Source organism: Phyllostomus discolor, chromosome 1 (genome assembly GCF_004126475.2).
Source record: "Phyllostomus discolor isolate MPI-MPIP mPhyDis1 chromosome 1, mPhyDis1.pri.v3, whole genome shotgun sequence".
Lineage (NCBI taxonomy): Eukaryota > Metazoa > Chordata > Mammalia > Chiroptera > Phyllostomidae > Phyllostomus > Phyllostomus discolor.
Window position 1 is genome coordinate 24,960,880 of NC_040903.2, and position 17,805 is coordinate 24,978,684.

A 17,805-nucleotide genomic window follows, 5' to 3' on the forward strand; every position below is an offset into this window, starting at 1 on the left:
CAGAGTATTCTTTACTAATATATAAGTAAAAAATTTTTAATTATTTCTATTTGTGTAGAGAATATATAAGAATAGGCCTCAGAAATTCAATTGTTGGTTACAAGGTTGGTGAGAGGAGCAACTAGCCCTCTTGCCTTTACAACCTACGCAGCAGTTACTATATTTCAGCTCAGTTCAGCATAAACACGTATTAAATCACCACCATTTTCCAGATGCTTTGGCGTGTCACTTGAGGTCATGTGTGTTTGCCCACATTTGAAGTGACCTTTCCATCCCCTTACTCACTTTATGCCTCAGACACACAGAAATACTTGATGTGCGCCCCCTACTGGGGACCTGACGTGGTCTGCAACCCAGGCGTGTGCCCTGACTGGGAATCCAACCAGGGACTCTTCACTTTGCAGGTCGGCGCTCAATCCACTGAGCCACACCAGCCGGGGTGAGAGTTTTATATTTCTGACACAGAGTCTTCATTATGTACTTTCCTGAACGCTACATAATTCATCCATTAATGTTCAAAAAGTTACTGGGAAGAATGTAGTTAAAAATGCTAAGCCAAATTTTTATGTTCTACTTTTTGTGCAAAAAGTAACTAAAAGAAGGAAGTCAGACCTTTTGTAGTTTGACAACATGTGGAGGTACAGGGCACTTTGGATTGCACTTCTCTGATTACTGCCCATAGTGACCTATATTGGTTATGGGAGCCTTTTGTTAACATATTGGTGACTTAGGTAAGACTTTTAAATTTGCTGAAAGGTTGGTATGCTTGGCATAGTTTTTTAAAATGGAGAATTTGGGAAGTAGAATAAATGACAAGTTAACATGAAACATTAGAGTTTTTAAGTTACAATAGTATTGTACAGCGTCAGGATTTTACCCTAATTTGGAATTTGTGTTGATGTGACTGGTAAAACATAATAGAAGAAAATGTGTTGCAATTTACTGTCTCCCGCCATTGGCAAGTCAGCTCTCTGACTGTGAACTGTTCGCTCGTGTCTACTGCAGGCTCAGTCCTCCTGTCCTCCCGCTGTGCTCCTTAAAGGACATCCAGTTGTCGGCTGACAAGTTTTTCAGAATGGAACCGTCTGAAATCACCAATGGTTGTTTCCTTTCTGTTCTAACAAGGGAGGTAAGGGAAAAAAATCCCAATGCGTGTCATATCTTGTAATTAAGAAACAACAAATTCTCAGGAACTTCATGGGCATTTTGTAGTAGTGTGCTTGTTTTATAAATAGCTAAAGACAGGAATAAGAATTATTACTGTGTGGCCCCCCAAAAAAGAGAGAGAGAGAAATTCCTGTTTTTATCTTTATACTTCTACTGAGTGTTCTTTGCCTGCCTGATCTCCATCCCCACTTCTCCAAGCACGTCGTCATGTCTAGTTGTTCTTATGTATTTCACATACAAGAAATGAGCTCTGTAATTCTCTCCTTTCCTCCTGTTGGGTTCATAAATCGGGAAGTTTAAGTACAAAAAAGTCATTTGCTGAGGCTTATGGGATATATTAGGACTAAGGCCTAAAATTTTTTTTTAGTATAATGTACTCTTGCTTCTTCTGGAATACTGATACATATTTGTAACATACACACTAAGTTAATGCCCACATTTAGCAATTGCTTCTTTATTGTAGCGGGACCCATCTGAGACGGTGTCTGTGAGAGACGTTTTGGCCCGCGCTGCAGCAAAGGGTCTACTGGACGGGATTGAGTTGGGTAAACCTTCAAAACGGGAGAAGAAGAAAAAGTCAAAAACAACATTGCCAAAAGCTTCCGCTACTAATACTAACAGCATTCAATTGAAAATCGCTGCGTTCCTGAATCGAGAAGCTAATGCAAATACTAATCGGTCAGAGACATCGACAACGAAAACACCTCTCGCACAGAAAAGTACAACTCAAGTGGGTGCTTCCTCGCAGATCAGAAAGCCCAAGCCTGCCACCAGCCCCTTAGCGCCCGCCTTCGCGAAGAACACGCCTCCCTCCAGATCCTATGAACGGCGCTCCAACTTCGTGAGACCTCGCCCCGAAGACAGGATGGTTGTGCTGAAACCTGTGGAGATTGTTTTGCCTCCAGTGTCCTTCCCATACGCAGTCCCTCAAGGGATCAGACCGCAGGCACTAGCTCCACGTTTTTACTATCGCTGGGCTGGACCCAAGCCTGTTATGTCTGGTTACCTTCCCACCACGTCATTAACCAGAAAAGGGGAAAAACCTAAAAACTCACCTTCCTCCCTACTCAGACGTCGACCATGGCTTTGACGGTCTTGGGTATGTTTTTTTTTTAAACGGGTCAGGAGCAGTTGATTTTTTTCAAAGTCTGATTATTTCTTTGAAGGTTAGACATTCCTACACAAAATACTGATCCTTTCAGTCACTTAATACCTTTAAGAGAATTAGGACAAATGAGAAACAGTAATGTAGGTGGTTAAGTAAAGCAAAATTCAGATTTTGCTCAGTGCTCAGTGCTGATCTGTTCTAGAATGTTCACTTGTACACTCAGTTTCAGCTGTTAAAACGAGTCTCACTCTTGTTAACTTTCAGTGTGGACTTAGGCCACCACTTTTGAACATTTTCAGTCAATATCAAGGTTCATGTGTTTCTTAATATAAAAATATCCTTTAAGCAAGGGATGCTATGAGTTTTGTAATGTGATCGAGGTTGAGTATGAGTAGGAAGAACAGGAAGCTCCAGAGCCCCAGGTGTGGTGGTTCACACGTCCATTCACAGAGTGGAAACTGCTTCCCATAGAAGAGCTCCCAGGACCCAGAGCAGATTGAACATAGTCAGCTCTCCCTTCTGTTTATGCCCAATGCCATTATAAAAAAAAGTGACTGTAAGCAAATTTCCATCTAAACGGTAATAATTCTGAGTAAGAGGCAAACTATTCAATACAACTGACACCTATCATCGAAGGAACCCATAAAAATTTGATTCTATTCAAAGATCAGGTCAAATATTGAAATCTACATGTCATTCCAAATGGCTCACAGTAATCAAATTTTGGTAATTCATTTCTGATGCACAATTAAAATATAGCACTATGTTAATTTTATTAAAAATCTATCTTGAATGTGTTGTCTACCAAGATTTGGTATGATTATCATTTCTGGGTCTATTGATTTTCCTACATCATGGCAAAAGAAATTGCTTGACTAACATTAAATCGAGTAAGTTACAACTATAAATCCTATTGTTCGGAGACACATTCATAAAGTTTGAATTTAAAGTTCCATTTTCAGAATCCAGTTGTGTTGAACAGTGTTATGTAAATTTCTACATGTTTAGTTGAGGTGCCATTTTGGTAGAATATTATCTCCTTCCACATGGATGTTTAGGTCTGTTTCAGCTCTAATGTTCTATTCTTTGTTTCTCACTTGAAGTGAAGATAAAAATGGTACATGTCAGTGAAGAAAGGAAACAAAACTTTTTGTACTTGAACCAGACATATTTTAAATAGCAAAAAAATTCTGTTATTCTTAAAATGTACAGAAATATTTTCAATGCTCAGCTTATTTTACTAATTTTGAAAATCAAAAACTATGTTTTATGCTCTAAAAACTACAGTGTTTCACCCTCTTACTCCCACACTCTGTCTGGCTAAGAGTGTTCCATTCCTCCGGGAGGTCCATGCGGCTGAACTGAACTTTGTTCAGTGAAGAGCTGGTACACTGTCCCAGGGATCTTTTATCCCTTCCCTACCCTCGTCCCCTTGCTCCAGGCTGAAAGGGACTCCATTGTCCCAGAGTAGCAGGTGTGAGATTTTCATGGTAAGTTATAAGAAGAAAACTCTCACCGTTAAGAAGTAGTTCAGGATACTTGCCTGATCTCTATAGCAGCGTGGGATCCGCATGATGTCACTTTAGCCGCCTGTATTCAGAACCTCCTGGCGTGCATGCCACTAAATGATTTGTCTCTTTAGAAGTATATGGAGATTCTGAATTAAACCATTCATTAGTTAAGCCTGCAGTTTTCTTTGAGAATCTTCTAAGAAGCACATGGTCAATCATTTAGATACTTCGGTAGAGTCAAAAGAGAAGAGTACTGAAAACAATATTCGAGAATTCTAGTGAAGGAGAATTATTGGATACATTGACATTTTTCTTTCTTGAGCTTCCTGGAGAAAGGTGTTGCAAAAATCTAACATAATAATTACTGGTATTTAGATACTCCAATAGCAAATTCAGATTTTTATCTAAATTTACCTGAAACAAAAATGCAATTTTGTTCCTTGAGAGTAACTACCTTTGACAGAGTGAGTACAAGAGATAAACTATGAGGGAAAATGCAAGATGAGCAAAGAATTGGTACATACTTTACTTTCTACCTATCTTCTTCCACATGTCTAACACTTCAACTAAACCACATTCAACTGGTTTGTTTTCCCAGGTCCCCTTGAGTAGGGATTTAGTGCCTGTAGAACTCCATTCTTCACTTTGGTGTCAGGTTCTTTCTAGTTCTTACCAGGTGGAAATATGCAGTAACTAATCAAAGGTGAATCTCGCATCGCTGAAATGATTCTTGAGGTAAGAATAATTTGAAAATAAAATGACTAGAGTGAAGACACTAAACTCATGTTTCTATTCCTGCATATATATACATATGACCGAGATGTCAGATAAATGAGTCAAACACTTTATGAAGCTAATTTTATTCTCGCAACATATTACATTTAAATGTGTAGAAGTGGTCGACAGCTAAATGGGCAGAGAGCAAAACCAGATGTTCCTTCAGGATAAATGAGCTGCTCCGGCAGACAGAGAGCGCTCTCATGGATAAAGCGTGAGCAGTATCTTTCTCCCTGGAGCTGAGATACACTTCATTTTACTGGTCCCATAGCACACCTGTTAGCTGTGTGTTCGGGGAGCCTGGCAAACCAGGGAGTGAAGAGTTTTACTAGTTAAATTGTGCGAATATGAGGGAAATGCTCTTCGCGTTGCTTATGAACTCCTGAGTCTGTGTTGCAATGCTTGTGAAAACGAGTGTCACACAAGAAAAGGAGGAAAGACTCAGGGCTTTTACTAAATGACGTTCTGTAGAATTTTACCAATGACCATCATAAAATCATAGAGTGGGATTTTTAAAAAAGTAGCAGTGCCAACAGGTTATCAGCAAGAACTTATTTTAATGGAAATGAGTCTAATGTCCCTTCATGCAGGAAGACACAAACAAAAAACAATGGTTCTCGTTAGCGATGGGCGGACACACAGGGCAGGTGGACACGTGTCTGTCTTTCGGATGAGATCGCGCACGTTGGGACAGATATAAAAACGAAGCACCGAGCAGTGCTTTAGTTCGCAAAGTAAAAACGGGAGCCGTAGGCATGTTGGCCATTCCCCTGGATGCTGCCAAGGAGCACGTACGTGAGGTGGCAAGTCTGTGTCTATCTGGCTGCTTTTAAAAAATAAAAGGAACTTTAAGCATTTTGCCTTTTCGTCTACATATTCCAATAAAAATGTGACTACAAATCATTACAAAACCACCTTTTAGGCAATGTATATAGTTCACTGAGAGAATATCCAGTAAAGATAATACATTAACACAATAATGCAGTATATTTCAGTAAAAATAGAATAAATAAAAATATTTTAAGCTGTATTTAACAAGTTAATTAAAAAAATGATAAGACACACGAGGCATTGTGACCATGGCTGCCTGTCTACCGAATCACAGATAGGAAGAATGCATAGATAACCGAAGTGTCGCTACAATGTCAGGTACCAGGCCGGCACCCTTTCACGGAGGAGTACACACGTGCTTCCATACATACTTTTTGGCCATGGCAGAAAGTGTCTGAACATACTGTTTAACATAACAATTTTACAAAATCGCATTTAGTATGCAAAGCTATCTTTAAAACAAAGTATCTGCGGTAAAGTTTTCAATATGTGGAGGCTGTCATTCATCTTAATGTATCCTATAATTGCATATATAAGTCAGTTTGCTACTTAAAGCTAGCTCAGTATTCTTGACCCTGAAAACGAACAAACATATGCCTTAAAAGGAACAGGGGGCTCTGGTAGAGATTTCCAAGATAAAAGCGGATCAGTTGTCAGGACTTTGAAGTTTATCATACCAAAATGTTTCAGTGTGGGGATCAAGGTGGAAGATGATCATCTCTGAATTTCAAACAGCTTTCACAGGGCACGGGGAGGACTTTCTTAATGCAGTAAGTGTTTAAGATGGTACTGGTTACTTCAGACAGAAGTGTACAGGCTGGCGAGAAGTGTAATTTATACGTAGAGTGGCATCTTGTCTACCCTAACACTAAGGTGCTAGCAACATTCCAGGACTCCGAGAGGGCACAGGGCGGGAAGGCCTCTGCCACATGACACATCACCTCTGGAGGATCTCCCGGGTTGAGCAGGCCGTGTACTGCAGGTACACTGTCCTCAGCGACACGTCTGACGCACACTGCAGAACAGTCCTGGGCTGAGAGGAAGCAGGGGTGTATGACTCACACCACCGTGTATGCCCCCGCCTGCACAGGGAATTCTGAGACTTCCGGACAGTAACTGGGTGTGCCCAGAGGAACTGTGGAAAGACTTCCTGGCTGGCGTGGAGACGGTGTAACTGAAAACTGGGAGGTAGGAAGCATGGGCCCTGACTTTTGCGAGACCTGAGTCTAGGCAACTGAGCCTCTGGGAGCTTCGTGTTTGTATTTCTCCAATATATTTGGTGCCTTCTCTCCCTTACAAGGCTCAAGTGTGGTGAGAACGTGAAAACCATTTGACAAGCACACAGCAGAGGATAAACATAGAGCAGTTACTTTTATCACTGGATATTGTGAAGTGTTGATTTTGACATTAAAAGTAAACACGATTGAAGTTTAGATCGATCTCTTCAGCAAATCTCTTGGAAAACAATGTTAACAAGGGTCTAAATCTGAACCTTGGAGCTAAGTTTCATATCTAGATGGAGAGGCAGGAAAGCTCCAGTTTTGGGAAACTTACTAAGCAGTACATTGCTCTTATGTACATTTTTGCTCTGATATGAAAATTTTTAATCTTGAAAATATAACGGAAAAAAATATAAATTTAAATATATATCTAGTGGAGTCCAACAAATTCTAAAAGTAAATACATAAATTCAAGCAGGTTCAATTTAATGTAATTTGTTGCCATGGAAAATACGTGATGGACAGACAGCTTTCTGGACAAATAGCATTAGGGTAAGACTGAGCTAGATGCAGAATCCTAGCAGAATGTGTACTCAGGAAGGGGACCAACAAAACATCACGGTGATGACCTAAACTACAGGTGACATTTCTTCAAATGCAAATTGCATATTGGCTAATTGCTGAACTAAGGAAAAAAGGCTTCCGAGGAATATTTCATTTTAATGTGGTTTATGTAGAGAATGGCCCTAATGAACTTTAATTCTCTAGCTGCATTGTACAATAATAAGGCAGAAGTTTGAGTATGTCCCATCCAAAATGCATTATGACTTTGTTAACCTCTTAATCAGTTTGAAAACCATCTGAAAAGAAAGGCTATTTTTGCTTGATTTTAATTTCTGAAATTTGGTTTGTTTTCAATTTTGAGTTTCACTTTTTTCCAGTACCCCACAAACAGCTGTCTGACGTGACACGAGTAGACACGGAACGGTGTCTGTGTGTCAAGGAGCTCGTCACGGAGAACCACCAGCTGGCCTCCACACGGATGCCAACAGCCAACTTTGTCAACCAAAAGGTTCGACATTATGAGTAACGAACACAAAAACTCATCATCCTATTTTTACAGCATTTCAATGGTTTCTGGTACACAGTGTCTACTCCAACGCAGAAAGCGGGGCAGAGTGCTGTGGGACTTAAAGTTGTTGTGACAGACCCAGTCGGGAGGACAACAGAACTGATCCAGGCATCATTCACTCCAGGGACTCAGCATCAGTTCGTGGGGAGGGGTGTGGCCACATTCTTCTCTGTGTGTGTGAAGTTAAGTAATGTTCACGATATTTACAATAAGAGAAAGACCTTCCACTGCTCATGGTGTAACTTACTGACAGCAAAAAAAATTAGTCATGCTTCTTTTCCTATCACATGACGGCGGCAAGACGAGAGAACATGCTTGTCTAACACTGTTTGGTTAAGGATAAGTTCTCTGAAGACAAAGCATCAGCAGCCGAATGGAAGGCCAGGCATCAGTTCTTCATCTTTAGTGTAGCTGTTCGGTCTTCGGGTCAGTGTTACGGAATCCTCCACCATGTGCAGCTATGGCGTTTCTGTGACCGGGCGTTTCTGTTTCAAAGTGTCAATGAGGGACAGGACCCCGCGTTTTACATTGGTTGTGACTCTTCTGGTCACTGAGTCCGCTGGCGGAGGAGGGGGCCGCACTTTCTGCGAAGGCGGCCTGGCTACCAAGCACTTCTGGTATCGCAACTGAAACGAAACAGAACACGGTTTACAGCCGTGAGTGACACACCATCCCTCCTGTTCAATGTGATTTTAATTCATCGCCAGTGTATTTACTCCCAAAAGTTAACCACTGAGCTCCTGAACACAAATCCAAGATTTTAGTAATTTTTTTCTTAAAGTGGAGTGTCTTAAGTTTTCTTAAAAGATCAGGAGGCTCGATAAAGGTGCTTTGGCTTTTGCCATCTTTTTCTCCCAGCCACCCCCACCCTCTACTCATTCTCTGTACTGAGAGGCTACAGTTCACACACCTCGTAGTGTCAAAGAGCAAGTCTAAATCGTAATGGATCAATTCTTAAAAATCCATGAGTACTGGTAACACCAACAGTTTCTTACCTTTCTGAAATATGACAACATAGTACACCTGCTTTTATATTAAAGCAAAGATAAGCAATTCTTCAAAATGAAAAGAAAAAGGGTTGGGAGAGAGATTACGTTTTTTCGCAGAGAAAAACGTAAGGTCGGGGTAGGTGTGTGCAGCCACTGAGAGCCAGCGTGGCAGAAGGGCGCGGTGTGAGCCTAGGCTCTGCCCCAGGCTTCTGAGCCCCGAGAGCGACTCTGAGTTATCAAACCTCTGAGCCTCAGTTTCTCCAATTGTAGAGTGGCTGAAGAAGGGGGGACCTTCCTTATGATTAAGGAATACTTGTAGAAAGCCTAAAATAGGCCTGGCAATGCAGAAGGCATTCATAAATGCTTATTCCCTTCCCTATCTCCTGTTTTAATTAAAAAAGAATGACTAATGAACGGATTTCAGGACACATTTCATATACAAGTCTAAATCTTAATGGATTAATTTGAAAAAATCCATTAGTATTGGCACCACAGACAGTTTCCATCCTTCAGAAATATAAGACAATCCACCTACTTTTGTATTAGTGCAAGGACATGATTTTTCAAAATTAGATAAACAATTTAAAATTTATCAATTTTTTTCTAATCTAAGCACTTTAAAATATTTCCATGGCTGGTTTTTAAAAAATCCACTTAAATAGTAACAAGTTCCTTAGCCTAGTTATAAAACAGGCTGAGGTTCCCCCTGAGCAGCACACGCTGTCTTCGGCAAGACTCTTGGTCACAAGTTCGGTCAGGGCCTGCAGGCCACCACACGGCTCGGCCCTCCCACCCAACCGCTCGAAAATGACCTCACATGCTGCCTCTGTGGAAGGGATCTCGCTAGGTCTGCATCGCACTCCAGACCACACGCTTCTGAAGCTCGGAATTGCACATGGGCAGTCGTGGCAACACTGGACTGGGCCTTCCTAGTGCTAAGCAGGTCCGCTCAGCGTGAATCAACACCGTGCCCAACGGATTTCACTAAGAATCCCTCCCCATCTTACTCTAAATTTCACCAAAATAGTTTCAGCTGGGCCTCTGCCACATGGCTGCAAAGTATGCCCAACCAGCAGATTCAAAAGAATGTGTTACCAGCACAGACATCTGAGATGGTACAAGTTCATGCATAGATACTTTATTATTTTTTAAAAATCCTCACCCGAGAATACAGTTTTATCGATTTTGGGGAGGAGGGGGGAGAGAAAGAGAAAGGCCAGTGTGGGAGAAACACAGATCAGTGGCCGCCTGTGCACGCCCGCCCTGTGCATGGAACCCGCCACCTCCTTCTGTGCGGACAGATGGCGTTCCAACCAGCTGGGCCGCCCGGCCAGGGCGCAGAGGTGGCTCAGACAGAGAGCCGCGCACGTGGATCAAGACGTGAATCGAGAGGAAAGGCTCTGTGTGAGAATCGCTGGCTTCAGAGTGTTGAGAAAGGTTTCATCTTTATCAACACGCCTCTTACAGGACTGGTTACGCCACTCCAGCGGCTGCCCTAACACCATTGAAATAGTAAGCAAATGAGTAAAATATTGCTTCTAAGACACAGAATGGGTCTGGGAATCAGAAAATGCACTGTAACCAGTGATAAAGCTAATAATTTAATTGTCATCAGCATTTAAAATGTATAATTAAGGCTGAAAGCCATTCATTTTATGACTACAGCCATCTGTTATGAACGATCATTTGCAATTTCATGGAATACCTAAATAGTCATCCTCCATTTCTGCTTGGCTGAACTCTCGCAGTCTCTCTCCTCCTCCCACAGCCGCTACATCTCATCTAAGTCTCCCACCCAGGTCGGGAGGCTCACCTTGCTCCCTCTGCACTGGCTCTGCTCCTCTGCACACACAACCCTGGCTCCCGAGGACGAGGGAGACCGTGCTCTGACAAAGGACGGCGGTGCGAGGGAAGCCAGACGACCAGTGCACACACCAGGCCTTTCCTTCCCTTCCCCCTCTTCCTCGCTCCCTTTCAAAGGGGTCTTTTATGATAAACGTCAGCCAGCTCTCTTTTCTTGTTCCCCACCTTGGCCACCTGCTGTCCGCCTCCCGTCCCCTCACGCTTCACCTAGCAACGTGCAGTATGTGACCCACAGAACCTGTCTCCACTCCACCTGTTCTCGGATCACGGCATCTTCTGCCCAGGCTCCAAGTTCCTCTGACCCAGTGATTTTCAAGTGGCGTGCCGCAAGACTTTCTAAAACCTGCACTGCCTGACTATTTAGTCAGGGACACTGACCTCTTTCCCCTTAGACTGTCAAATAAAAAAAGGACAACAGCCAACACAAGCAGTAGCCACTCAACTGTGAGTGAATCAAAATCATACCTACTTTTTTTGTCTGATAGGCAAAAGATACATTTTATTTAAAAATACAAATAAAATATATGTGTACTTTTAAATAAAAATGTATTTTATTAATTAGTACATGTGTGACATGAGATGAAAAAGGTTGGAAATCACTGCTGTAACCCAATTAGCAGGCTTCTCCAACTCCCCCTCCTAATCTACCACCAAGATCTTGCACCCTGACCGTGTGTGTGCGTGTGTGTGTGTGTGTGAGAGAGAGAGAGAGAGAGACTGACTGACTCCACTTCAATCCAGCTTTAGTGGTTCATCTCCCTCAGCCTAAAAAACGCACCCGTCCCCCCCATCCCAAAGCAAATGTGCACACCCCTGGATGCTGTGCTCGAGCTCCTTCCCCTTTCCCGTCAGACTCTGTGAGCGATCCCTCGCAGGGCCCCCACCCCTCGCTCCTCCCAGTCACTTCTCCACCCAGTGCAGCTTTACACTTTCAGTCACAACACCTTCTACACTACCAGAATTTTGTTCACATGTCTCCCCCAGGTACCCAAACTCTATCATGCAAGGATCCTTTCTTAATCCTACTTGAACTTCCAGAGTCCAGCCCATAAATGGCGGACTGAATTGGATGAAGCACAAGCACTTCAAATCCGGCATCCGCCATCCCCCAGCCACACAGTTCTCCACACCGACTTCCAGGCCACCTGCTCCCGATTTCAGTCCTCACACCACCGCCCCGGGTTAGATGCGCTGTGGCTCTCATCTGGACCAGTCCCCTGGCCTCCCGGTTGACCTCCCCACCCCAGCCTTGCCCTTTCAACCCATCTTCCACTTTCTTTTGCTCTCGAGTATACTTTTAAAACCTACTATGGTCAATTCACTTTCCTGCTTCACAATCTTTGCAGGAGATAAACACCGTGGTGTGCCACCATGGGCACTTCATAATACGGACGTGCATCCTTCCACATGGTTCCACTGCCCCACCTGCTGTTGCTGGAATAAACCATGCATCAGGTTGGATGCTTATGTTTGCATAATTCCCTCATTTTTACTGGAACTTTTTCAGTGCCCAGCATCATCCCTGCTCAGAGGATATTTGCAGAGTGAATGTGACAAAGTCATGTTGTGTGAAATCACACATGATGCCCAAAGCACTGGTGTCACCCAGAGCACGTGGGAATGAACATACACTCTCACCAACTCTGCGTCCACGAGCCTGCTCTTTCCTCTGAACCTCTGTTTTCTGATAACTAAAACAACAGCTACCTAACAGGGCTGTTGTAAGCACTGAATAGATACAAAGTAAATAAAATATGTAAGAACGATGCACATAAAGCAACCACCGGGAATGAAAACCCCCTTCCATACACGACACTGAAGTACTGAGTTGGGTCCCAGCAGCACCAGCTCACGCAGGACCAACATTTCCTGATCATGTCGTGAAATCAATCAACCAGGGATCAGGAACTGAGCGTCCTCAGACTTGTGGTTTCAAAGATCATCCTTTTCAACGTTACTGTGGGGTCTCAGCAGGATCTGGCTCAGCCTGGCCCTGCTTCCTGCAGGCGTCCTCACTGGCAAACTGTGTATCAGGACTGATCCTGCCCAGAGGGACGAGGGTTAGAGAGGAAAGCACTTCTTTCAAGATCAGGCTTTCCTCCTTTGACATCGTGACTCCGCTCTAATGCACGGCACGTGGCGCACCAGCAGGGGCGTGAGGTCAGAGGAGCCCCTGCGGCGGCCCACTCACCATGCAGGCGGCCTGCACCGCCTCGGACACGTTGCCGGCGTTGGGCTCGCACCAGAAGACGTGGCACTCAAAGCGCTGGTTCCCGGTGTCCATGATGAAGGCAAAGGTGTGGATGTCCTTCCCGACGCCCATGAAGGACAAAAACCGCACACGGCACTCCACTAGGATGTCCTCTTCGTTCTGCAAGACACACACGGCTCAGCAGCCCACCCTCTCTGGGGAGTCGGGCAGCCGTCAGCACCACATTCGGACCTTAAGCCACAGAATCAAGCTTCGAGTGGCCACCGATAGGATTGAAAAAATATATAGATAGCCAGACTGGATTTAGGAAGCGCTTGTATCTTTCTGGAAAGACACGTATCTACAAGTGACTGGAAAGGCCCTCACCGCCGTGGGTGTCTCATTACGGCACTTAGTCTCGCTCTGAACCACACGCTGCTGTGGTGTTCGGGCTGCCCCCGTCGGCTACACTCCACGCCTGCAGGTTCACTGAGGGTGGGACAAAGTCAGGTATACTTCTTACGTCCTGCCCACATGGGACACCCAGTGGCTAGAAGCCCCTTTGCCCGGGTGAGCCCGCTGCAAACCCCACAGCACCCAGAGAAAAGGGGCCACGGGCTCTCTCCGTCCAGCTCTTTTCACAGGCTGAACGGCCCGCTGAATCGTGTTTCTATCTAAAACCGTGTACAACACAAAGTTGCCAAATCATTTTTTTTTTACGAACTGGTCCACATGGTATTCGTATGACACAGTGTGAAGAACTATTCAGATTGAATCCTTATGAACACCACGTCCTTGGCAACAACTGTAGGCCGTTTTTAAATTAGTAAATACATCTAGTGCATCAACTTCTGGATCGTTCACGTCTTAGACTATTAAGTATTCACTCAGGTGCTGTGGGACTGTTAACAGGCCAACTACGCCGGTCTGAGAGGCTGGGAAGTTTTCTTGGGAGAAATGATGTTCAAGCTGAAACCGGGGTAGTGCAAAGGCACGCAGCTCTGGAGTGGCACCTGCAGAAAGCGAGGCAGGAAGGGGCGTGGCATGTTCCACAGCCAGAGGAAAACCCAGCCCAGCATGCTGGGAGGGCAGGCAGGGTCAGTGAGCATCTTACTCTCCTTTAGAAGGTGGCCTGGGCTTGGAGGCGACCTGCTCGTGGACAGAAGAGCAGGCTAAGGACTTGCGGCCTTTCCATGCCAGGTGCTTCTCAGAGGCTGAGAAGCGGTGAGGAGCCTGGAGCCAGACTGCCTGTATTCAAATCCTGGCCACGCTACTTCCAGCTCTGTGACCTTGGGTAGTTACTTAACCTCTCTGGGCCTCAGTGTCTTCAACCACGGGATCGGGATAACTTGAGTTGAGGTGAACGCTGGCCTCTCTGAAGATGGCCAGTGGCCCCTGCTACTATCAAACAAACTGTAGGCCCTTCCATAACAGAGGCATCTCCTGTGCCCCAACCCCAGAAAACACAGCCCAGGCATTACTGGGGCCTGGCGAGTGAGTGGCCAGAGAACCACACCACTGGCGAGTCACACTAGTGTCATCCAGCCCCCCGAGCCCTTGGGCATGTGAGGACGAGGGAACCAGCAGCGCCAGAACAGAAGCTCCCGAGTCCAGAGGAGAGCAAAGATGTGCAGAGCTCCAGACCCAACGGGCAACATCTTTCTTTTCCTGCGTAAATGTGAGCTATTTTAATCCTAAGCAAACACCGCGCCCCAGAGGTCACGCCGTGGCTGCTTGTCTGAATTTCTCGGAAGATTATTGTATCCAATACCACACTGTGACCCAGACGGGCTAACTGTGTCCACGACCCTCCTCACCTTTTCACTGATGACAGTCACAGTGGCATCGGCCACGTTCATGTTCACCGATGGCCAGTCCTCCTTGTTGGATGAGGTCATTAGACTTTCTATGGCATTGTTCAGGGTATCCATTCCTGAGTGGATGGAAGGAATCATTGAAAAGGTCCTAAAGCAATTTATCACTCTCCGATGGGGCCCAAATCACCCAGTAATAGCTACATCCAGGCTGATCTTTTTTTTATAGCCCCAGAAGACATTTCATTTCTCATGTTTGCTCACAAAAATAAAATGCCAGCGCTTTCAACAGAAAGGTCGCGAGGACTTCGCGATGCAGTGGGTGACGTGCCCCTTTCTCTCTCCCTCTCTGCAGAGCTTCCCCAGCCCCGAGTGTGTGAACGGCACTCACACACCACGTTTTCCCAAGCACGGAGCCTTGGGACGGGGGACCCAGCCGAAGCCAGCACCCGCAGACCGACCACCCCAATCTCTCTCCCTTTTGCTTTCTCACTTCGACCAGGTCACGTGCGGGTGGCACCTCACAGGGGCTGTGCAGGCTACTCAGTGGGGCACTTCCGCTGGGTGTTCCCACAGCTGTTTTCTGGGCGAGTGGGACAACAACCTTATTGAGATGTTATCCATTCATTTAAAGTGTATAATTTATGGTTTCTTAGTATATTTACCGAGTTGTACAACCATCACCACGATCGACTTTAGAACATTTCCATCAGTCCCAAAAGAAACCCTGTACCGTTTAAGAGTCACCCTCCGTTCCTCCCAGCCCCGCAGCCCTAGGCAACCACCAACTTAATTTCTGCCTAGAGAGCTGCCTGTTCTGGACACGTACAACAGATGCACAGAGGATGCGGTCCTTTGTGGCTGGCTCCCTTCATTTAGCATGATGCTGTCAAGGGCCCCCCTCGTGGCAGCGTGTGCCTGTACTTCATTCCTTTTCCTTGCCAAATAAAACCCCTTTGTACGGCAGTATCACGTTCTGCTCATCCATTTGCCAGCTGGTGGACATCTGGTCTGTACCTACTTTTTGATTATGACGCTAATGCTGCTGTGAACATTCATATACACATTTCCGAGTGGATGAATGTTTTCGTTGCACTGGGGTACATGCCCAGGGGCAGAACTTCTGGGTCAAACGGCAACTCTGTGTCTGACCGTGTGAGGAACTGCTCGGCTGTCCCCCAAGGCAGCTGCATCCCTGCACGGCCCCCCGCGCCTGAAACACATGAGCGTTCTGACCGCTACATAGCCTCCCCCGTCCAGGTACAGGCTGTGCCGTCCGGCCTCCCTGCGGCCTGCTAAGGCCAGCCCCTGGGATGTGAGCCGACTGCTGTGGGGCTGCTTCTGGGCCACAGCCTGGAAGGAAACCATGCAGGCTCCCTCAGCACTGCCCCCCGGCCACCAGCTAAGGAGGACGGAAGCAGGCACCCTGGCCCCAGAGACAGAAGCCCCACTTGAGAACGGCAAGGCCCGGGGCTCACGCTTCTCTGGAATGCTGGGTAAACGAGAAATGCGTGCCTGCTTTATTCAGGTCCCTATGTTCTGGGGGTTAAATGACAGAGCAGCGTAGCCTGTCCTCATCGCTCCTTTGATCGGGGCTGCCTGTGTGTTCCCGGCTGGTGACGGTGTGAGTAGAGAGGGGTGAGCCACGGCAGCCACCCTGCCGGGAGCGTGACCACCTCCCACGGGTCCCCAAACACCTGCAAAGTGGAAAGACACAAAGGATTCACGTACCGACTGGTCTGTCAACGGGCAGCATGCCCAGGTACTGCACGTGGAACTTCTGCACCAGCTCGGTCTTTGGTGTTGGGAAATCTACTGCAGGGAACAAAAGCAACACATCGTTCTCCGGGCTGCACCACGCACGCGAAAAGCAGCCACGACCCCATGACCCCTGGACGCACGCCCTGTGCCACACCGTCCAGGCCGGGGCTGGAGGTGAATGGGGGCCTCGTTCCCTGTCAGGCCAAGGCCCGTTCAACTGCCATTTCTAGGCAGAAACACAGTTGAAAGCAGGACCTGGGATTATAGCCGTTACTGGGTCTTTGCTCTGGGCCGAGTAACAGCTTTCGCGTCCTTTGTGTCAGGTGTGGTTTATGCCCAGAAATTATTTAATCACCAAGGGTGCAATCAGGGAAAGTAAGTAAACAGAGTCCCACCCCCCAAAGTCAACTCACCTGTTTAACTAGCTGTCCCTCACCCCGGGCTGCAGACAAGCTAGAAAACCACTCAGCGCAGTCAGTGTTCCTTAGTCTTGCCCAACGACAAACCACGCTGCGGCCCTTTACGCCTAATTCTACTGACACAGATCAGCTCCGTGCCACAGCAGGGCCGGAGTGCACGCTCGGCGGGTGTCGGCCGGCTGAGTGGAGGGTGGTGTCCGAGGAGACGAGAAGCTCCAGGGAACTACGTCAGATGCCCTGGTTCTTGACCAGGATGCAGCGGGGCGGTGAAGACGGCGGATGAGGCGACCTACCTTGTAAGGGGACGTCGAGGTTCAGGTGGGTCCTTTCCTGTAAGGAGCTGCAGGCCAGGGCTTTGGCGTTCTTCCGCTCGGCCATAATCTGAAGGAGGGAAAGCACAGCCTGGGTTGGTCACAGACCCTGCCTCCAGCCGTTGGAGCCAGCGGAGGGCCTGAGCTGACTTTCCTTCCCAGTTAAACCGGCTTGAGCCTGACCATCCCGACCGCCAGATCACGGAGCTGCATATTCTGAGAACTGTGTTCATTTTCTCTAGGGATAAGGGGTTCACAACTATTCCTCACATAACAGTCTTCTCATCGGTTGAAATTTACCCTTCTGTTTGCCAGACTCCCATCTTTACCAAGACAACCCAAATATCCCCAGTCGTGTGCGGGCCTGCTGGCCCACTGTGGTCAGTGGAACAAAGGAGTGAGTGTCCCCCACTGCTTCTGGGTGATGGCTTTTAGGTGCTGTTTTCAGGGCTCTGGGGACAAAGAACATTGGTCCCCCCGTATCCACAGGGGATCCATGCCGAGACCCCCAGTGGCTGCCTGAAGCCATGGACAGTATCCAACACTGAATATACTGTTTTTTTTCCTACACATACACACCTATGATGAAGTTTAGTTTAGAAATCAGACACAGTAAGAGATTAACAATAAAACAGAACTGTAGTAATATACTGTAATGAAAGTATGTGAATGGCTTTGGGGCCATTATTAAGTAAACTAAGGGCCCCCTGA

The 17,805-nt window shown here is 46.3% G+C and overlaps 2 protein-coding genes across 4 annotated transcripts in view; one reads left to right on the forward strand and one right to left on the reverse strand.

The window, feature by feature from the left end:
• The window catches only part of NSUN7 (NOP2/Sun RNA methyltransferase family member 7), a 34,679-nt gene extending 29,430 nt beyond the window's left edge, over positions 1-5,249 (forward strand). For 2 of the 3 annotated variants that reach the window (XM_036020020.1, XM_036020024.1), the window contains exons 11-12: positions 1,006-1,129; positions 1,631-4,678. In XM_036020020.1, coding sequence (XP_035875913.1) covers positions 1,006-1,129; positions 1,631-2,257 — 751 coding nt within the window. In that variant the 3' untranslated portion in view covers positions 2,258-4,678. Of the gene's footprint in view, positions 1-1,005; positions 1,130-1,630 lie in introns of all 3 variants that reach the window. The other variant, XM_028506083.2, reaches the window with a different exon arrangement.
• Positions 5,250-6,254: 1,005 nt separating this feature from the next.
• The window catches only part of APBB2 (amyloid beta precursor protein binding family B member 2), a 324,017-nt gene continuing 312,466 nt past the window's right edge, over positions 6,255-17,805 (reverse strand). Inside the window, exons 16-20 of the mRNA XM_036031648.1 lie at positions 17,077-17,164; positions 16,335-16,418; positions 14,607-14,722; positions 12,790-12,969; positions 6,255-8,372 (exon numbers count right to left, since the gene is read on the reverse strand). Coding sequence (XP_035887541.1) covers positions 8,205-8,372; positions 12,790-12,969; positions 14,607-14,722; positions 16,335-16,418; positions 17,077-17,164 — 636 coding nt within the window. The 3' untranslated portion in view covers positions 6,255-8,204. The remainder of the gene's footprint in view (positions 8,373-12,789; positions 12,970-14,606; positions 14,723-16,334; positions 16,419-17,076; positions 17,165-17,805) is intronic.